Source organism: Filicampus tigris, chromosome 5 (genome assembly GCF_054856515.1).
Source record: "Filicampus tigris isolate MCC_2025a chromosome 5, RoL_Ftig_1.0, whole genome shotgun sequence".
Lineage (NCBI taxonomy): Eukaryota > Metazoa > Chordata > Actinopteri > Syngnathiformes > Syngnathidae > Filicampus > Filicampus tigris.
In genome coordinates, this window is record NC_141221.1 from 4,104,129 (window position 1) to 4,127,313 (window position 23,185).

General features: G+C 44.7%; 1 protein-coding gene across 1 annotated transcript in view; it reads right to left on the minus strand.

The window, feature by feature from the left end:
* The window catches only part of setbp1 (SET binding protein 1), a 42,781-nt gene that overhangs the window by 13,529 nt on the left and 6,067 nt on the right, over positions 1-23,185 (minus strand). Inside the window, exon 2 of the mRNA XM_086031702.1 lies at positions 17,200-17,783. Within this exon, the coding sequence (XP_085887828.1) occupies positions 17,200-17,625 (426 nt within the window). The 5' untranslated portion in view covers positions 17,626-17,783. The remainder of the gene's footprint in view (positions 1-17,199; positions 17,784-23,185) is intronic.

The following is a 23,185-nucleotide window of genomic DNA, read 5'->3' on the forward strand; positions in this document are numbered from 1 at the left end:
AAAAATCAATGAATTGATACTTTTGAATGAGTGTGGACTCCGTGGACTAGAGGATGACAAGCATCTAATACACCCCCACATTCTCATTACTTACTGCTGCAGGCTAATGTAGGCCAAAGAGGTACAGACAAACAAATAAAAATGGCCTTGTTTAAAAAGATACAAGCACACACACACACACACACAAACATAAACATGTTACCAAAATGTATTCTCCCCACTAACCGCAAAGTGGCCACAGACCGATAATAAAGACAACACGCATAGATCTTGTTCTTACCAGTGAGAGGAGAGAGAAATATAAGAAGAAAACATAGAACCCCCACCCCCCCCCTCCACCGCCTTTCGAGTCGAGGTAGATTTATTGGCACCAGTTCAGCTTTTTGTTCGTAGCTTCCTCGCCTCTACCCTTTCCTCTATGCCGCAAACAATCCATGATTTATTTCCAGAGAAAACACACTCTCATAGTCACACAAATAACTATGAATAGTCTTATGAGTCTGGCGGCTGCAAGGGCTGTTGCCATGTGAGCAACCCATTTCACCATCTAAAATGATGAAATGAATTGAAATGTCTGACCACGTTTCAACTGAAAATATCACAAAGGTGTCATGTCGGTGTATTGCAGGCCAAGTTGTTAATGTCACAGTGTTGATTTGTTCAGAAGCTTCTGCAGACCAAATGCAGCGTATCTTCTGCTAAAGTACAGTGAACCCTTGGATGTCCATGGTTCGGCGTTCGGGAATTCACCAATTCAAAACATTTTGGGGGAACCTATCCTTCGTCATGCTGAAAGCTTCGCGTAATTTGCTATTTTTGTGCTCAGGCTAAAGCAAAAAAATATGTATATTACTTTCCTTCCATCTTGCCATCTTGGCGTCAAGGAACTATGTTGAAGAGTGTTTAGGGGTTTTATTTAGACAAAATTAATGCTTTGCTGTGATCTCGCGCTACCAGGTGTCAAGAAACTATGCTGAAGTCGGTTGAAGAGTTTCATTCAGATCAAAATATCGTTATGACACCTTCTTATGGCACTTTGGTTTCAAGTGGAAGTCAAGCCAAACATTTTTTTTTTCAAGAATACGTTCTTTGCAAGCCCACTATTTGAAACAAGGCATTCTGATAAATATTGCGCTTGTGGAATAAGAGTTAATCCACCCGTTTTTAGCCATCTCTGGGGGTGGCCGTTTTCTCACTTTTGTCGACTGAAAATGACATCACAGCTGCTCAGGGCACCAATTGATTTCCCCTTTGAGGAAAATTGTATGTTGAACTAAGTGGAGTTGCATTATGAAAACTATAGTGCTTTGCCATCATCTTGAAGAACAATGCTAAACTTTTAAGGGGATGTCATTTACTTGCAGATTTTTGCTATTTGCGGCAGGTAAAGAGATGGGATTTACTGGAATTATGCTGACATTTTATTTTTAGTGCATCCTAATGTCTGTTATTAATGTCCACCTACTGTATAACTCTTATGGCACGAAAGGCTTTTACTCTAGTTTTTCATGTTCGGATTACATATCAGAAAAATGGGGGGAAAAAAGAAAATAGGCAGCACCCACGCTAAAGGAGGAAATATACACGAAAAAGGGTGAACACATTGTACATCGAGTAGTACAACTTTTTGCAGGGTGGCCGGATTTCTCCTACATCTTGGCCCTTTTAGCTGTTTTTTTTAAACATTTTTTTAAAGTGGACTAAGGCAACAAAAAAGTATGCACTGCAGCTATGTGGACACTGTGGAGTACAATAATGCAGCAATCAGCACTAAGGCACAGCTACAGAAAAAGTTAACGTTCACACGCGTGTAGTTTGGGCATTTGTCAAATAGCACAATGACACGGTGCTGACAAACCTGCTCAAGCAGTCATCAGCCAGGAGCGCTTTAGCTCACCCATACATTCATTAAGTTAACAAGCTAGTAGAAACAGTAACATGGAAAAGCGAAAAGCGTCCTATAGCAAGTAGAGTGGTGTCAAGCCAAGAAGGTGTCGGTAGGCTCTTTGCACTTTTTGTTGAATCCCTTAACCTCCTTTTATCCTTTAAGGCCCTAAATCATGCTCATTCATTTATTGTGTTGAAGCCTTGGCAGAGGTCTTGCCCTCTTTGCACGCTCTTGTTTTGAAATGTGCCTCGCGAGGGAACTGCGATACGTCCGACTGGCAGCAGGGGGCAGCGCTTTAAACAACAGCACAGCAACGTGCCAGGCCTGACTGGGAGGTTTCAACCACTTGCACACTGCTCATTCTCTGCCCGGTTGACCTAATATGTATTTACTATACCGCTAAGACCACACCTAAAACAAGCCCATTTGATGCGATCTTGCATTACACGGCGCTCTCCCTCGAGGCTTGAAGCCCTGCGTTGAGGGGTTAAGGGTCATACTCCTCAGCTAGGTCAACAACCTTATTCCTCGCACGTCTTCCTCTGGGTCAGCACTGCAATAACATGCGCTGGTCTCACAAAGGTAGTTTACCACCCAAATGGTAAAGGCAGATATGGAAGTGTGCAAATTCCCTCCCACTGGTGATGTAACCATCAGAGCGCAGTGGAGGAGGTCATGGATAATAAGTGACTAAGAGCCGCAATCGCCCAAGTGAGAGGCGATGAGTCGCTTGAGTCGGCATATAGTCTCTTGACGAATGTGCGAAGGAAACGGCGGATAAACAGAGTTCTGAATGTTCAAATTAATTAGAGGGGCTGCACTCCCCTCACCTTCGTTTTTGCTAAGTAGCAGCCGTTCCTACAGCTTTGCTCTCCCGCAGCCTCTTTGTTTTCCGCTCTTGTATAAACTCACAAGTGGAACTTTTCCCTCACGCGGAGCAACACTGGCTGCACTTGGGAAAGAACACCCTAGTACGCGGGCACACCCAGATTTCACGACTAGGCACACACACAAGCGCACGCATACACGGGGGCAAGCCACACACACACACACACACAGACACACAAACATGCTGCCCTTCAAATAGTTTTTCGCAGCCCTTTATTTGGCAGCATGCCCGGTGGTTAGAGTGTTTCATTTTTCCCTGTGTATGGAACTGGGCAGCTGTCCAGACAGACACACAAAGAGGAGAGAGGGAGAGAGAGAGAGAGAGAGAGAGAAGGGGCTGTGGGGGGGGGGGGGGGTCACAGAAAAAGAGAGAGGGGTAGAATAGAGGAGGGGTGGGGGTTAGTGAAAGAATGAGAGCAGCAGAAAGGGAGGGAGGAAGAGGGCCAGCAGAAAAACAAGGAGTGAGTTTGCCTGAGCATTTGCAAATTTGTTCCCTCTGACACCTTATCATGATATGATCCCCCCACCCCCCCCCCCCCTCCATACACACGCAACACACCGTTGTATCCCACCGCCACAGCGGCCTTGAGCCCACCCTCCCCTCTTCTCATCCCTTCTTTTCGTACCCACGTTTCTTCTTTCTGGGCCTGACCACTCTTCCCCTGTGGGAACTACCACCACCTCCTCTTCTAGCCAATCCCCCAACCCCCCCCCCCCACCTCTCTCAAGCTCCATTCAGAGTGCTGTTTCCCTGTGATCTGTGTTTCTGACAGCTACACACGCACACACACACACACACACACACACACACGCACACAGAGCCCCTCTGCAAACAAACACCATGAATTCTAACACAGCTTTGTATCCGCAGCACTTAAAAAAGTGGCTCGAAGAGGGGGAGGGCAGAAGGGCTGCATGCAAAGAAAAGGAGGGAAATGTGATAGAGAGAGAAAGAGAGCTGTAGCACCGTGTTGATCTTATGGTCACTCTCACAGTTGCAATCCCCCCCCGCGCGCACACACACACACACACACACACACACACACACACACACACACTTTGAATCTCCCCCCACCTTTCTTGTCCCTGTTTCCCGTTCTCTCGTTCTTCCCACCAGTTCTCCCGGGAATAAAGACTTCCATTCATGCGCCTGAGGAGACCCACAGTAGGGGAGAGAAAAGAGGGAGGAGAAGGAAAAGAGGTTTTGGGGGGGGGGGGATTGGCGGTGTCAAGGTGGGACACAGTGGATCATTGGGATCAGGGCGCAGTGCCATAAAATTGTGTGTTTGCGCTGTGCCCCGAGACAAAGCGTCACTATCTCCGATCTGGTGACATGTGCGCCAGCCAAAGCATCTTCTGGGAAAGTTGGGTGGGAAAGTCTGGAAAAATGGCTCCCGATTCAAAACTTCCCAACGCTGCTGCGGAAAATACACGTTGGTCATCTTGGTGTTTTCCTCGCATATTTTTGTAAATAAGGCGTCACACACGCTCCGCCTTTTATCTTTTCATTCTTCCAACGTTCAATCTTGAGTAAATTTGTCCCTTAGCTCGTTGCAAAGCAGAAGCCAGATTGAATGCACAGCGGTGGGTCCGCAATGAAATATCCCCTCCCACATTTACAGCCGTAATACCGCAGATTGAAGTGCCCCTAAAGATAGAAACAAAGCACCCGAGTCTTCTTGTCACACTGAAATGAGTCAATCGGAAAGAAAAGCTTTTCGATTGGCAGAACTGCAGCATGTCATTTGGGCCCAATTGGAGGTTGTCACGTGCGCAGTAATCACACACGCATTTACGTTGCTACACAAAGTATACATCTAATCCCTGCTATTATCTTAAATGGTGTGCGTGCACTGTGCAAGCGTATGCGGGGTTTGTCAAGAGCACAACAATAGATAGCGATTTACTTCTTTCATAGTCAATGCTGACATCCAGTATAGAGAATTATTCATGCACTTGTTCATCCCAAAGGATAAGTAGACACGCAGTGCCACTCGCACACAAGCGCGCCTTCTACGTTGAAGCATAATCAATGCACGTGTTTGGGGAGGTGAACTGAAAGAATTTCACACACGATCACAACGCAGAGAAACTCGACCAATCGGGCGACTTTTGTACAAACGGAAACAATTAAGAGCCCTGAGCTGCCCGAAATCCTACGGGATGACTTCCTGCGCGGAATGATGGGTAATTCAAGGCAGAAGCTGTGCCGAGATTAAACACTTCCTCTCTGACAAACTGGGGTCTCCAAGGCGAAGCTGACCTGACTGATTACTTAGTCGCATGCAATGCATCACTGTCTTGTTAGGGATGCTTCTATCTGGGCGTGCCATTTGACCATTTGGAGAAAAGAAAGTAGTACATTACTTGAACTATCTTTTATTTTTAAAAACGTCATGTTGCCTGCATATAATTTGACCTACAGCAAAAGCAACCTACGAGTACTTTTTGTTACCTATTTGCTAGTTTATAAACTGCATGCATTGCCTAACGAGCAGCGTTAATTCCGTTGGCTAAAATGTTTCGTCATTTATATCGTCGCAAATATTTTTATTCAGAAAATCAAATAGAAGTCATTCATTGAGACGATAACGATAACTGCATTAACTCGGAAGCAGTTGACAAATGAGACATACACGATGGTGGAAGTCAGAGAAAATTTCCATTGTATGATAATAATGCTGGTAGAAAGCGGCGAACGGATTTTTGGGCCCATTTCACCTTCAACGATGAAGGAAAAAAAGACAAAGTGTAAATAATGTGCAACGGTCATTCGTGGGAAGAATACGACGAATTTGAACTGAAGTAACATCGACGGAATGTACGTCCCGAGATGTTCTCGGCAAATTTGTTGCCATTGCTAACGTTGTTGTAGCATTAAACTGTGGAGAATTAAAAATTATTGCGTGCATATCACGCAGTTTGACACCATTAGCATTGGATCTGTTGACAATGCTAGCTCCCCAAGACTTAAAAAAAAAAAGTTTTTATTTCGTCAAAAAACAAATTTGAAGCTTTAAGATGGCATAATATTGTCATTTCAACATTTTACATTGAAACAAAGTTTAATAATGCCACATTATGTTTGTTTTTTTTTTATCTCTAGCTTTATAAGCCCATTCCAGAACAACAGTTGGCACTATAGCCACGAACATTGTGATTTTAGCCTGAAGAGAATCACTTGCGTAAAAGGCATATCAACATCCACAAGACCAATAGGAGATTGCAGATTTTCTTCTTAGCCAACTGTTAAAAACAAAAAGTGAATGAACATGGAGTGTTGATGTGTGATTTTTTTTTTTTAATTTTAAGAAAAAGTACTTAGATTAGATTAGAAACTAGTAGGCGCACAAAACGCATTGCAAAGAAAATGTTTGATTTGACTTCTGCTTGAAGGTCCTATAAAATGTAGAATATCTGGTGTCAAGTGTTCGGTTGAGTAACAACACATTAATTACAATGAAAGTCATTGAAAAAAATCTTGGGATACTCATCATGGTGTAGCATAAGAATGCGGCCTTTGTGGGAGCCTTTAAAGTGGGACAGCTTTTGCGCTGTTCATACCTCATAAAATATAGTCTCAGAATTCAGAATCTGGAATAAGATGAGTGACAGTGAAGGATCTAAATCTATATGAATGGCTTTATATTAGCCAACAGGTTATCCAAAAACCAAAATGGGAATTACACATGGCATAATCAGTTAAAAGTCTCAGAGTCAGCGTGCCCTGATCTGAGCACGGGACCAGCTGGAGAAGATCAGCCCCATAGGCAGGGCCAGCCAGGGAGGAGACCAGCCTACATTATGTTTCGACTTTGAAGACAGGATAAATGTGAGGGCTGCATATTAGACCGTGCCCCTTTTCTGCCCTCGCCAGTTTCGCGTGAGAGCATTCACGAGGATGGAAAAGCTGCCCAAATCTGATCATTGTATAATTCCTGAACTTCAGAGACGGAAAAGAAAACAGACGAGAAAATTCAATCGACTTATGTGAGTCTTTATTTACATTGGATACCTTCTTGAAAGATAAAATGAACACGCATAGAGTAACTGATTGTTTTGTAAATTGCTAATCGTGCTTACGGCCTCGAGACCTACAAAACATTTCATCAAAAGCTATTTTACATTTTCTTGATCGACACTGGGGCAAAATAGTATCGTCTCAATATTTATTTAATGTGGTGAAGAGGTTTCTCGCTGAATGTTTAGAAATGCATAAAAAGTTTTTGGGGCAGCATTTAGGCACTGAAAAGCGAATATGAAAAAAAATGAATTTTTCTTGTGTCTGAAAAGTTTCTTTTTGGTGACCTAAAACGTTTTATGATATTCTTTTTTTTTTTCCCCACCCAAAATAGCTGCGTTGATGTGGAGCTGACACGGTCTGAGCAACACTGGCAGAGCTCAAGATGTGCTGCGCTGAATTAAAAAGAGCTATAATTGATTATGTCAAGGATAATTCCTGTCTGAAAAGTCCTTTGATGATCCCCAGCTTGTCAGTAGGAATGGCGGCGGGTTAGAGAGCCAATGTAATGACATCCTCTGTGACAGGGAGAATGGGCAAAGTGAGACACAATAGTCTTAACCAATCACGCTGCCCGCCTCCCCTCAGGCTCCCCTCACACAAACAATAAACGGCTTTGTGCGGGGCTGCACTCCACTTGCTTCTCCACACACACACACACACAATCACACACACAGGCACACACGCACTGAGAACTTAGCACTCAAGCAACATCTGTGCATTTATACAAGACTTTAAACGTGTGCACTTCGCTATCAACTTGGCCCAGTGCGCAACGTGTGCGTTTCCCTCCGGGGCTGGGCACATGACTGCAGCTGCCCCCTCGTTCCCTCCTTCAGAACGGCTCCCCTCCTGGTTGTAGGTGAGAGGTCACATGAAGTGACATTCCTCTCAGTCTGAGAGCAAGCGAGTATTGCAGCGAGCCCAGGGAAATTGAGAGAGAGATGGAGAGGGCCAAAAACACAAGGGGCCAAAAAACCCAACAGAGCAAAGCAGGTAAACGATGAGGAGCACAGGGGATTTGGGAACGTGTGTGTGTGGGTGGGTGTATTTTTGTATGTGTGTGTGTGCTGAAACGGACCACTAAACAGAAGACTCAAGTGGCTCTTCCCTGCCTCATAGAAACAGCTGTTTGTTTAGTCTGAGCAGCCTCAAGGGACGAACATGCAGACGGAAGGACAGACAGACAGACACAATTACAATCATTTATTCATTTCGAAATTCATCTTTAAGGGAAGCCTAGACTAGCATAAATAAACTGTGGACTACAGAGGGATTACTTTACAAAGTCTTGTAGTAAAGCAGCAGGAAAGTGGGAGGGAGGGTTGACCCATATAAATGTCAATTCTACTTGTTTGCTCATATAATGTCTGATACCTAGTGTTTCTTTTTAGCAGGACTACACAGGGCCTATTGAATGGAGTTCCACAAAGCTTTACATGAGTGTGCGTTGGAGAATATAAAAATAAATCCATCGTTTTTCAGTGACTGATGCATGCATCAGCGACGGGTATTTGACAGGCGGTATGAATTCATAGTCAATGAACGATTGACTATTACTTGTAATGCGATTGGAGGATTGGAGAATCTCCCTCTAAGGAATTGTTTTTATGAGACAATATTAAATAAAAATGGATACAAACTTTAAGTCAGGCCACTTGTTAACAGGGAGACAGCAGTTTGGAGCGCAAAAACGCAACTCATATCTCTATCTATCTATCTATCTATCTATCTATCTATCTATCTATCTATCCATCTGTCTATCTGTCTATCTGTCTGTCTGTCTGTCTGTCTGTCTAGCTAGCTAGCTAGCTACAGTATATAGTTAGCTCCTAAATCTTTTCTCATAAGGACGGAATCACTTAAAACGTAGCCCTTTATATGGCAACAAACCATATTTGGCAACTTTAAGAGTAAGGATCCCGTTCAGTGAATTCAGAGATTTGTTCCTCAATGCATTATATGTTTCAAGATAATTGCGGGAAACATGCAAAGACTGAGACCTATGTAGTACTCAATTGGGGGGGATAGGCTATAGTTTTAAACTGTTCTTCACTATTTCACTTTTCCAATTTTGAAGGGGTAGGGAAGGGCCCAAGTGTATCACTGGGGGCCAGACCCCTGCTCTTTAAGAACCTGAAAGCTTTTGTTCACTTCAGCTGTTATGTGGCACAAGAGTGATGTGCAGTTAGCTAACTAGCTATGCCGACACCCTGAAAATTCATCTTCCCTTTAGCTAGTCTACTCGTGTGGCTGCTTTAGAGTGCTTCCCTTGTCTGCTGTGATTGCACGCACATCATGCAGAGAAACATGGAATACTGAGGAGGAGGAGTGTTTTTTTTTTTTTGTTAAGGTAGGACTTGACAGCCAGTGTGGACCGGATCTTCGGGCTGTCCTGACCGATTTAGAATGCGTCATTGTCACGATGTGGAAAAGCCCCGGGACGACCTGGTGGGATCGCCAGAGGCTTTAAGAGGATTTATTTTGACAGCTCAAAAATATAGTTTAAGAAAGATGCTGGAAAAATATCATCCATTTTTCCAGGTTGAATCAGTGCGATTTAACTGACAGCTGACAGTCAGCACACATTCCGCGAGCACACCCTCAGTGTTCAGGAGCAAAGAGAACGGCTTGATTTCTCACAAATTTGAAACGGGGGCATTTTGTCTTCTGTCGACTGAAAATGACATCACAACTGCTCGCAACGACCAATCACGGCTGACCTGTTTTCTGAATCTGAGCCGCGATTGGTCGTTGTGAGCAGTTGTGATGTCATTTTCAGTCGACAGTAGACAAAATGGCCGCCCCAGAGATTGCTAAAAACGAGTGGATTAACACTTATTCCACAAACGCAATAGTTATCAGAATGCCGTGTTTCAACTAGTGTTTCAATTTAGTGGGCCTGCTGGGAACATATTCTTGAAAAAAATATGTTTGGGTTGACTTCCGCTTCAAAAAGAAAAATATAATTTGCAAAGGGATATTAGGATTGAAGACTCTCTCTGAGGGACCATTTATATGAGACATTTTAAAATAAAAATGGATTAAAAATTGGTTATGGCTGCTTGTTTACAGGAAGACAGTGTTTTGGAGAGCAAAAATGCAACTAGGATTGGGGAAAAAAAGACCAATTGGGTTGTGTCAACTACAAAATTTGGTCAAAACAAATATGCATGCCTTAAAACTGTTTTTAATTACCAAAAAAAAAAAAAAAAAAAAAAAAAAAGATTTTGGGGGACCCAGAACCAATGTTTGGCCACTTTCGTGTTTCCGCAGATATTTGTAGCTGTGGCAGCTGTCTTCCGGCAAAATATGCTCATGAAGCTGAAGATTATTGTATCGATTACTTGGGTAATTAATACAATAACCGATCGATTTTAAAAAGATTTGTTCGTGACAGCCCTGAATGCAACTAATATCTCCATCTCTCTCCCTATCCATCGATCTATTATCACCAGAGTTGATCACACTTACATGCAACCTTTTACTGGGCAAGCAACCATATTTGGCGACTTCAACTTAAGTCAATAAGGCTTTTGATTTAACATCTTCTAATGTACTGACCACAGACGGACCATATAATGTTACCAAGATTGCTTTGGAGGACACATTGCCACTGCCCTCTCATGGTTTCACATTTAACCCACCTCACACCCCCCTACCGCACCGCACACACACACACACACCCACACACACACCTTCTGACTGGCACATCCCAGGCAGCTGATGGGGCCATCAGATTTCACTGACAAAACACACTTACGTTTCAAGTGAGACATAGTGAAAGTCAATACTGCACCTGACTCTCCATCAACGCTAACCCATGCACATTTAAATCCTTAATGGAACTTCCCTCCAAACCGCTGACTACACTTGGCCACGATACGTACAGGCGTGCACACGAATGAGTGCGCGCACAAACACACGCTGTTGCGTTCTGACTCAGCAACATCGCTCATTGTTAAAACTTTCCATTTTTTTACTCCAAAATATTGGCGGAGGATTACCTTCGCTGAAGTTGTTGCCGTTATTTATTATTTACAAGTCTAGTAATTACAGGTCTTCATTAGAATGAACATTGAGCCAGACTGCTTATTATGGTCTGCCTACATCTGCCTGAAGTCCAACAATGACCTGCTGGGGACAGGGCACAATTGTGAATGAAAGGGGCCCGACCTCTAGGATACATAGAGAAGACGGGTTGTGTGTGTGTGTCTGATTGAGAAATTAGCTACAGTCCCAACCAAATGGTCAGCATGCGCACGCACGCACGCACGCACGCACACACACACACACACATGCTAAACTCACACTCAAAAAGCAAATCCAGCCCCGAGGGAAAGAAAGCAAAGGCCAGACTCCAGTTGTCTCAACCCTGACCCACTCGCACAAACAAACAACTCAGCGTGCGCGCGCGCACGCACACGTTCACAAATGCGGAATCCAGCTATCACCTCGACTTTTGACTGTCCTTTAGGGTCACAGTTCATCTCTTCTTCAGCATTCCTTTGTGTCTCCCAAAGTGCATGTGTGTGTGTATCCGTGCAATGCGTGCGTGCGCGTGTGCGCGCTCACTGGGAGTGACCTTGCCGAGTCATTGATGTCGACCCACAGCAGAAGCAGCATCACAACAGAGCTGATTAGTGTGCAATCTTGCTTAGCGTCATGAAGACTGCGCGGGAGCCGCATGTGTGGGTGTGCGTGCGTGCGTGTGTGTGCGTGCATGTGGTGGGAGAGACTGGTGAACAGAATGTGTTTTGTCTGGACGGTTCTTCAGGTTTGAGAGTCGGCCAAAAGCAGATCAGAGGTTAGACATGAGGTGTGTGCGTGTGTTGGTGTGTGTGTGTGTCAGTTTGGGTGTCGGTGTGTGTTTCAAGCGTGTACAGGGTGTGTATGGGGGTCAGGCACAGATGGACAGCTGGTGTTTCAGCGGTGCTAAATCACTTACCCCTCCCCAGCTTGTGCGCACACACTAACACACACGATACATACATCCCTTCCCCCTCCAACCATAGAAAAACGCCCCTTAAAACATTCCCAGCTCTTGCTTTCTCAAAGAGTTCAAACTGACGACACAATAAGAAAAAAAAAAAAAAAAAAGCTGGCCATTTTCCCCAGGATGACACCAGACACCAAAAATGTGAGCGTTTGGTCAGGCCGTATTAGAGGTGATCATTTCATGAGCATAAACATTCATAAATCACTGGAGCAAGCAGAAGGATTCGCAGGAAAGCACAAAACTGACACACACAAGGCTATTTTATGAGCTCATCAAGTCCCTCAGGTCACCAACCGCCATCTCAGCCAAGGATAAAGAGCTGACATCAAAAGGCTAACCATTTTGCGCGCGCGCACACACACACACACACACACACACACTGGCCACAGCCACCGTGTGCAGCATTCATTTCCTTGTGAATGCACTTGACTAACACATAATAATCCTAAACACTGCTGGGAGACCACCAAGCCGCAACACACACACACACACACACACACACACACACACACACAAACGCACGCACACGCACGCACCTACACAGCCAGGGGGACCACCTAGCAGAAGGGGCTGTCAAGACAAGATAAGTGTGTGTCTATCATCACATACACTACGAGTGCACACGTGCACACAAACATGAATGTCCATCAACAACAATAACAACAACACACCGACTGGGCTGCACTCCTGGAAAAAAAAGCACACAAAAAAAAAAAAAAAAAAAAAAAAAAAAAGCGCTGGCTTATCTCTCTCCCCAGATAGTGAAATGGATTAAGAGCCGCATTTGGTGCGTCCTGAGAACTGGCCAGATAATCGGGAAAACACTCACTCCAACTGCAATCTGGCCTCAACATGATGTGTGCGCGGGCATGTGTGTCTGGAAGACTGATGCAGTGGTTGACCCAGGACCCAATCCGTTAGAACGCACGCATTCATCTTGAAAAGACACACAGCATGCCCAGACAAAGAGCTGTGTGTGAGAGGACGTCCAGCATGTGTGTGATGTCAGCTGGAGACAGAGAAGGGAAGAGCATCATATCCCATTTATGCATGTGTGTGGGTTTGTCCCCTGACACGAGGCGCCGGCGCATCGTTATAAATGTCGACGATGAAATATCATGCACTTCCCAAGCCGGACTCTCTAAACGGAAGTCCAGATTTGTTTTCTCCTCAACCAACCTTTAGTCCTGCTGCAGAAATGATCTGTTTGCAAACACAAATTCATTTTTAAGTCTTCGATGGATTCATTGGTAACCTCCGAAAATTGACAAAGTGCTTATAGCTGGACAAATGTGGGTGTTTTTCTTTTACGGTGGTACCTCTGCTTACGAACGTCTCTTCATACGAAATTTTCACGTTACGAAACGCCTCAACGGGAAAATATTGCCTCTTGTTACGAAAGAAATTTACGAAAGGTACGAAAGGTAAAAATACAGTATGGGCTGCTACTCGCAGCTCCGGAGTTTCCTGAACGTAACATACTCATAGCTGCTCTGCCATTGGCTATTACCTAGCATCTTCCTGGCATCCCATTGGCTAAGAGGGACCTCTACCGTATGTGTCTATATGTAGAGATAGACAGATAGATAGATAGATATGTCATAGATATGTCTATGCAGCGTCCTCGTTATTCGCCCCTCGGGCCATGAGGTGTTCCGATAGTTTGATGTCCAAAAAAATACTTTTGGAGGTTTGCCTTTTGTTAATTTGATATTTAGCAGGGAAGGGAAATGACAAATCCGAAATGTGAAAAAATAATGGGAAAAAAAAAAAATGCAAATATGCAAATCAGGGGGTGCTGCACATGAATATGCAGTTGTCGGCTGTAATTTTCAGTTGTAATATAACTAATCACCACTAGATGCCAAACATGTCTCAGTTGTGCTGACGGTCTTATATATCTTATATGGGTCTGTTGTGATATGCGTTATATAAAAAAAGTTGTATTGTATTATGCTGCCCTTAATTACAATGTAGGCCTAATATATTTTTTAAGGATTTGGAATGATATGCAGGACAAACATAGTACCTCAAAACTTTTGAGTGAGTTGAGTTTTGTGGAAAAAAAAAACTAATTGAGTTCTTGCACTTAAAGTTGGCGTCTTGTTCAGCAATAATGTGCCATCTTCGAATGGTATTTTCTATGCAATAAAGGCCTTTGCGCGCGCACACAAAAATACAGTATGTGGTTATTTTGTTCTTTGCTTCCAAACATTTGTGGTAGAATAAGGATAGTGGATATTTTACACATGGGTTGAAAAATGAAAAAGAATCAAAAAGTAAATATACTGTATTTAGAGCACATATTTTGCACATTGGCATTTATTTTGTCCATATTTAAAATGTGATTTTTGTCATCCAGCTGGCTAGAAAGGGAGTCCGTGATCCCATGTGGCTCCCTAGTAGCGCTGATGAAAAACTGAAGTTCCCCATCCGTGATCAAAGCACGCTTTTCCAAACATTTCGGGTCACCTGTTGCTTTGGCATGACAGCCTGAAAATACTCGCTAATCCGAACAGTTTTCTTTACAAAAAAAAAAAAAAAAACACCAAGGGCTTAAAAAGATTTGTGTACATTTTTTTTTTCATATGCAAATGTAGTCACAATCCAGTCTGCACTTCTCTGACAGCTGAAAATGTTTTTTTTTTCTCTCCCACTCAGCCACTCTACATGAATATCCTCCTGCCTCTCCCTTTCCCTGTCTATTAGAGTCAAATCTCTATATTAATGTGCATCTATTGTATCCCGCCTCTCCCCCTCTCCTATTCACCCTGCTACCATACGCACATGCACACTCCCTGTGAGAGGGGCCCCTTAACCAGGCTCTCCATATGCCTGACCCCCTCCTCCTCTTTCCAAAGCCCCCTTCTTCTCTCTCCATCCCCTGCTCACACTCTGGCTTCTGCTCTGTTGTTGCTGCCCCATGCTGCCATCTGCTACAAGACAACGGCGAGCGAGAGCGGGAAGAGGAGGAAAGGGAGAGCGGTGGAAAAAAGAGGAGACACGACGGCAGATAAAGTGGTGAAAGAAGGGACAGATGAAGAGATAGAGAGCGGGAGAATTGACGTGGACACGATACAATAGAAAGCAGAGAGGCTGTCCATCTGCTCCCCCTCCTCAACACCCCCCCCCATCCCTCCTGACACACAGCCACACACACCACAAAGAGAGTATTTAACCTCAACACACACACACACACGCACACCAACACACGCAAGATGGAAGTGGGTGTGTGTGTGTGTGTGTGGGGTGGCGGGGCATGAGGCAGGCCGGGATCTCTCCTTAACCCGTTCCTCTCCACTGAGTCTGCCTGTAATACACCCTTGGGCTGGCAGGTGATGAGTGGATGGAGGGAAAGCATGTCGAGGAGCAGGGGGAGGGGGCACTGGGGGTGTGGGACGGAGCGACAGTGCGAGAGGGATGAAGTCTTGAAACTGATCTGAATCAACACCAACACATCCGACAAGCCCCTCCCCTCCCTCAATCACCAACCTCAATTGGGACCAGCTTGAAGCCGTCCCGGCCCCCGCCACACTGTCACTATGACAACCTCTGTCAATCATACAGTAGCAGTCCAAGTGGGGGCCGCCGGTGCCAGATTAGGCCTGGCAGCCCCCGGCGTCTGCGGGCAGGGTTCACGTCCCTCGGCTTATTCATTGATTCGAACATTGAAACAAATGCTAAATTGTATTTCTGGTCTGACTTTAATTGCATCAGACCTTGTCTAGACCCGCATAACCCACTGAAGATCTCTTTAGAGTAACAATAATGATCTGTATTGTGAATATCTATATTGCCATTGTATGGTCCGACAACATTCTACTGCAAGTCCAGATATTTGTTTCGGGAATAACAAAATAGAATAGAAAAATACACTATATAAAAAATAGACTAATATGCAGTGCAAACTTACACTAAAAGGGGGAGTTTGTATCATTTTCTGAAATAATGTCGGTATGACCCGACAGTAGAACATGAGTGAACTTATCTGTGGCAAAAAAAAAAAAAAAAAAAAAGCCTTCACCAGACCCATCTTTTACCTCTAATTAGATTTTTAAGAAACCATCGTGTGAGGAAAAAAACTATCAGAGACAGAAGTCGTCACCGACAAATTGTGAATCACTCCCGTCTACTCGCAGGCACGCCCCTGCAGCCTCGCACTGACTTGTTACTCTGGGCTCGTGGAGCTTTGCTGAAACTATGGTGGAATTTCCGTTTAGCAACAAAAGGTTAAAAAGAAGGAATTAGACAAATCCCAGGACAAAACAAGGGTGACCGTAGGAGCTGCCTTTCAGAGGAGGAGGGGCCACAGGCAGCTCAGAGGATTCAGAACCGATGCGGCATTCGTAACATTTCTGCTCCACGGGTATGTTTATCGCCCCTTGTAGATTTTTAATTGTATATTCCCCAAAATAAAAATCCTAACCGATAACAGTTAACGTTATAGTAACACTACATTACGGTGGCTGCGGGATGGGGGGGGGGATGTTCCCCGTTGTAGCTCATCCCAAATGTGTTTGATGTGGTCTAGGTCAGGGATTTCATTTTCTTCCCCACCAAGCTCATCGAAATCTGTGTTTATGGACCTGACTTGTGGCGCAACAGAAATCGTTTCCGCAAAGTTGGAAGGACAGAATTGCACATCTTGGAAAGATGAATGAGCATTCGGGGATTCCAGACCAACACCCGATTCAATCATTTGAAGGCATTTATCGCCATAATGCTTCGACCGGTGTAAAAGTAAGCCGCTTGTAAAAACGAAAGTCATGAAACGCCTCCATCGCAAGGTCGGCAAATTTAACTTGAGGGTCCACTCGACGCAAGTACAAGAGGACTGTGTCCGGCATGGCGTTGGCGACGCGATGCCTTCGCTCCTGCCCGAGCCGGTCCGAGCTCAGAGCCACTGCGATGGTTGTCAGGTTTGGACACACACTCCACGGTGGAGGTCAACACACTCCGCAAACACTAGATTCCCCCAAGGACCTGTACGTACACAGTGTCACACGCACCGAACACCAGCGCGTGTGTAACGGGTGTGATGGAGTAGGGGTGAGCAGGGGAGAGGAGAGGAGACGGGAGGGGTCCGCATATGACCACAAATGGAAAGAGCCGACACCAGCTGTCACCTGCTTATGTCAGCCCTATTCTCAGCTCCCGCGTGTGCGCATGTGCCTGTGTTTGTGTGTGTCACTGTGATCTCAGCTAGCCCTGACTGGTTTCAATTACACAGCAAACTTTGACCCTGTGTAACTAAGCAGGGAGAGGAACTACTGAGGGGGAGCTTGGTGTGTGCGAGGCAGGGAGTGGTTCATTCATGTACGGAGGCATTCGGGGAAGCCAAAAAACGTGCGCCGCCTTCTGCTCTTAAGTGCATTAAGCTAATCACGGCGACAGCAGACTTACCCTTTTTCTGGGCGGTCCTCTGTCTTCATCCTTATGAACCCGCCCCGATATGGCCACGCCTCCAGTTCGCCCCTGCCGCCCCCCTTTGCCCTCTCCAGCGGGAGGTCTGATGGTCATCCTGATCTCCGGCGGACAAATGTAGTTCTCAAGGCTCTTGGGGGGTTTCTTGGTACGCTTGGTGGTCTGGATCTTCAGCTTTAGACTTCCTTCCTGGAAACTCGCTTCCTTGATGGAAAACTCCTGCTCTTCCAGAAGCCCCTCCCCGTGTTCTTCAAGCCCCTCCCCTTCACCGACGCCACCGTGAATCACATCATCACTGCGTGCCAAGCCGATGCCTCCCGCTCCTTCTTCATTTCGCGCCGCCCCGCCTCCCTGTAACTCCGCCTCTTTGGGTCGGGCCGAGCCAACCAGACCCCTCGGCTCCATCCACTCTCCCGCCAGAGCCAGTCAGGATGGGGGAAGCTGTGGCGGCCAGCCAATCGGAATCGAGAGGGCGGAAGTCTGTCGGGCAGCTGGGTTGATGTCAATCAACTATTGGGGTTGGCTTGCTTGGCCCACTGACACGCTGGGAAGCCAGGGACAATCTGAAGACAGAGCAGGTGAAAGATATGATCAGCAAAAGAATGACAACTCCCCGAGGCGGCCGTCCCACCTCAGACCCTTATTAGCGTTAGCAGCCTGTTGTGGGATATGTTTAGAAAAACACACAAACTCGCCGCGGAGCTGTACAGGCATGCTGAAATGCTTTCATTTACGCTTTCTCCCAAGGAAAAAACAAACTTTTTGCCTCACTTGACATCCTCTCCCCCTGCTCTCGTCTTTCATCGCTTCTTGCTAATCTTCCCTCCCTTGCTCCTTCCCTCATTTGAGCCTTCCCGCATATGTGAAGCACAGCTATGCAGACACTAGTGATCAGTGCAAAATAAGACATTCCTCTTCTCTGCTCCAAAACCAGGCTGAAGTTACCCTGAGGACACAAAGGAGGAAAAATGAAAGAAGCTGACTTCTGTTTTTTTCTTCCTTTTCACCAAAGCAGGCGAGGAGGGAGGGAATCACACAGGGGGAATGGGAAGGCAACACAGAAAGACGAAGGGAAGGAATCTAAATTCTTTCCCCAGATGTGGTTTACGAGCTGGTCTGGAAAAAAACACAGTCTGCGTTTCTTTACGCACGCATGCGAGTGGCATATCGACACATTTGCATGGAAAGAAACCCACTGCAAACTTCAACAAATAAATTTAAGTGCAAATGGCAGAATAAACCTGCACACATATGGCAAGTCTGATGCTTTGGAGAAAGGTTGTGGAAGCCATTTTGCCGAGGTGACTTAGCTTCCTTCCTTAAGCTTAGTGTGCAACTGTGCATGCATGCTTTGCGTTTTTTTTTTTTTTTTTTTTTTTTTTTTTTTGGACACACGCATTTTTTGCTTTGGGGAATCCCATCAGTCGTTGTGATGCATGCCTGAGATAGATACGGTATAGTGCTGTGTCACACAATGACTTTATTAACATTTGCACAGATGTAATTTTCCCATATTGAATTCATTACTCCGACTTTAGTTTTCAAATATTACCCGTGTACATGAATCAAGTACACTACATGACTACATGAAAGTTTTTGGTACCTGACCATTACTTCATAAACCGCAAATAGACGAAAACATGGGAGTTGGTGCCACTTTTGCAGCACGATAACTCCCCCCAATCTTCTGGGAAGACTTTTTATTTGATATTGATTTGTCCGCAGGATTTTTGTTCATACATTAATATGTTGGTTTTTTTTTAGGTGAGAGGTCACTGATATTGGTTCGGAGGGCAAGGCTCAAAATCTATGTTGTGATTCATCTCATTGGCGTTCAATGGTGTTGAGGTTGTTCTCCGTCACCAAACTCAGGAGTAAAGAGGGAATTAGAGGGAACTAAGGGGTCCCAGTATATTAAGTGATGAAAAGGTGTGTCCAAAGACTTTTGTCCATATAGCATAGATACTGTGCAAGTTTCAATGAGCTTAGCGCAAAAACGTTAGATGGTATAATTACCTGCTCCTTCCTGCTCTGTTCCCTCTGTACCAGCCCAAGCTACTGTACTAACAGCTGATCTCCATCGTAATACCCTACAGGCCTCACACCACATGCTTACAGTGTGATTGAATAATCATAATCCACGGCAGTACTCCGACAAGACCACACACAAACAGCGTGTAATCCACAGGCAGAGTATTAAGTGGATATTTTGTACTGCATCGAAAAAAAAAAAAAGCCTGTTGAGCCAACTGTGTTGTCTGATGTATAAAACATTATTTGTAAAGGTTCAGAACACCCCTGTGTGGTATTAAGAAGCTGTAAAGAAACCTTGCGGCAGTTTTGCATTTTTAACCTTCTGAACTCCAACACTACTGACATCCATTTACTTTACACATGGAATAATACATTTTATGATTGATTTCCTGTCTTCCCGGTAGCTGGTTGTTGTTGATATTGAGAGAAATGCAGTGTCACAGCCGACCATATTTTGTTTGTCGTTGCAGTTGGATTTGTGCTGCTTTTTTTGGCCGTCTCAAATCTCAGATGTCAACACCTCCTCCACAAGGGAGAGGAGCTTGGCTGTGTTTATGGCCCCACCATGACCAGGGTTATATCCGTCAGTCAAATACACTAGGTTAAATGCAAAGATTAAAACATGAGCATTCAGTGATTGGGACACCTGGCCATTCCACCAACAACGAGTGGAAAATAAGGAGTTGCGAAGCTGTAACGCTTGCATTCTTCTTTCGCCGCGTCCGCTCAGTGGCGAGCTGCTGTGGATTGAAGTGTATGGAAGTGGGTTCCCTTGATGACAATGAAAACATTTTTGTGGCACATGGGCACACATGGGCATATATGGAGTCGACGGTACAATTTTGACCTACGGAATACATTTGGACTCTATCGACCAATTGCGATAACGCTTGTTGATGACATCATACGATCATTGTGTCTTCCTCAATGTGACAATGGCTTCAAGCACATCTGACCACGGAGCTGGAGGAGCTGCCAGGCGTACATGCTTGACATTGTACAGGAACCTGCCTGCCCTGCTTTCCAAGCTGCTTGGGAACTACTGAGGGAATGCTAGGCGCTAAGCTAACTTGAAGTTGAAAATCTTCAACCCAGTAGCAGCGAATAAGCTACACTTCTGACAAGTTTTGTTACCACAAAAGGAGGCCAAGAAGTCAACTAATCATGCGAAACGTCGAGCAAGAAGAAAGAACCAGAGAAGACGGAAGAAGCCATGCTAACCGCTAAGCTAACGTATATAATGTTGAGTATCAAAACACCAAAATAAGTGCCTAGGTGGTGCAGTACGCTTTTAACAGAAGTCTGGCTGGAACCATGTTACAGCTGAGAGTAATTAACTATGAACAGCAAGTTAGCAGGTAAATTAATAAGTGTCTAGAAAAAATAACACAACAGCTACACATCAAGCACACACGTGCGAAAACTGGAAATGAACCAGCATGTTACCTCATACATCAGCCAAGAAAAGCAAATGAGGACAAAATTAATTCATATAGTATTGCATAATGTTATTTGTCTTTGCTTGCACTATTTGACATTACAGAGTGCTGTGTTTTGATTTTGAGTTTTGAGAGCTGTAACAATAAATGTTGTCCCAATTACAATATATCTTTGTTTTTTCATTGTTTTTGTTTTATTTTGTTTTGTTTTTTTACTTATTTTTGCATCCGTTTAGCTTGGCAAAGGAACTATATAACCTACTTGGAAATATTTCCATTATACCCTTATGTTTATATTGCAATATATACCATTAGCACGAAGGGATTAAATTGATAACATATGAATTTTAGGCCATATTGCTGAACCCTACACATCGCCAAACACAAATGCCCCCCCACACCTTGTCCTGCCAACAAGTTCATGGACCAATCAAGTAAGTGTTGTTTAACATGTCATGAACTCCAGAAAACTCCATGCTACTCTAATTACTGTACGAAATCACCACTTATCCCCCCTACACACACATACACACACGCACACACACTTAAAGCAATTGCCCATAAAGATTAAATTGCATTATCACCACAGAATTTCATCACCAAGCAGCAGAATTACACTTTTCATGTGGATATCGGTATAGTGCATGACATCACCAAACACAAACACCTTCAACTTGTACGTCGATTATTTTGCTAACATGATTATTATTATTAGGAGTAGTAGTAGTAGTAGTAGTAGTAGTAGCAGTAGTAGCAGTAGTACCACAATCAGAATTAAAGAATGCTAGTACGAGTTGGCTCTGACATAATTGTGCTTTGGCCGCCACGTCAAAGTGGTTCTTCCACTTGAAAATTTCAGCCATAGCTGCTCATGTCATTTCCTGAGAAACTCAGTGAAGGGGGTGGTTTGTATGTTAATTAGGCAGACACATAAATATTTACCCGGTTGTTTAATTTCACAAACTGATGGTCGGCAAGGCCTTCCAGAGAACCAATTATTTGTAGACAAACCTCAAAAAGTCAATTTCCCACAATATGTCTCCTTTAAATTCAGCGGCATAGGATCAGACGCGACCACGGTTGCTCCATTACGTGTCGTGTCTTCAAAAGACACAACACATAATGGATTAAAACCCACATGGCCCTGTTTGTTCCACGGGAGCCTCCCTAATGTCAGTTTGGTGACTCGCCCTCATGGCATGTGTGAAAGCCACCCTGATTGTCATGTGACTGAGCACAATGACAGGAAAAAGAGACAGCTGCCAAGCACAACATGCCACACAGAGACAGCCATGCACTGGCTTCAAAGTGGAATCGACCCATGACTACTACTGCAGCGTGACAACAAAATGTCGACATGAATTATGACAATCTTCATTCTGGGTCATAACTGCGTAAACTACTTAGCTGGGTCGTGTCTGTCCCTCCTCCCCCACGCAGCGGCCCTGAGCTGTGTTAGTAGTGCTCTGTTACTGGCAGGCAGGCATACAGTTTATGTAAGACTGACCCCTCCACGGGCCTCCCTCGCCTAGTCCAAGCCACGCCGTCTCCTCTCTCTTGCTCTCGCTTGTACACAAACGCTCGCGTCCACATATGCATACGCACCTTGGATTGCCTCAGACAGCAGGGGGATTGTGAGGGGCCAGACTTGCTGCATAAATAGCTTTATTATGTCCAGCGCTACACCAGTTTCGCTCTCAAATAGCATAAGGTCACTCACTCAGCGAGCTGGATGTAAAAGGCTGTGAATGGGAAACATCATTTTGCCTCCTTCTCGCTCTGGAGACCATTATGATAAAACAGCCATGATGAAATGCAGATGGGCAGAGCTGAGGAGGGTGAACGGTACAGACAGACGGGCAAAAACACGCGTACGTGTGTGTGCGCGCGGGAGAAAACAGTGAGAGAGAGCGACGAGGAGCGAGAGATGGCAGCAGAAACACAACCTTTTAAGGCTGCATACCCAGCAGCCCAGCGCTTGAGGTGGACTCACAAATAGCTCTCTCGCTCGCCCTCCCTTCTCACTCTCTCACTCACGCACACACGCAAACACACACACACACACACCTGTATTGTTGTACGAGGGGAATAACTTTTCTTTTTCTTTGATGAGCAGAGCCTCAATCATTTCAGATGCAGTCTGCCATTTTCATTTTCCATATTGCTCTCCCTCTTTCATTCCCATCCAATCACAAAAGCAATGTTTATAGAAAGGCCCAATGTTTGAGGGAGCGATCAAAAGGGGTTTCCATACATCAAAATCTCATCATCTTCTATACTGGAAATATATTTCTTCAGCTTGTTGCTCACTTTGTGTGAGTCAAAGCCACCCTCTTCCCTCAAATGAACATGAAATGAGGTAAAATATAGAATAAAAACATTCTATCCTCAGCACCGTGGATGCATAGAATGCAGAGAAGGATCATTGTGAATTATTATTTTGTTACATGACCTCCAATTAGACCAGGGCAGGGTGAACCCCGCGCCTTGCC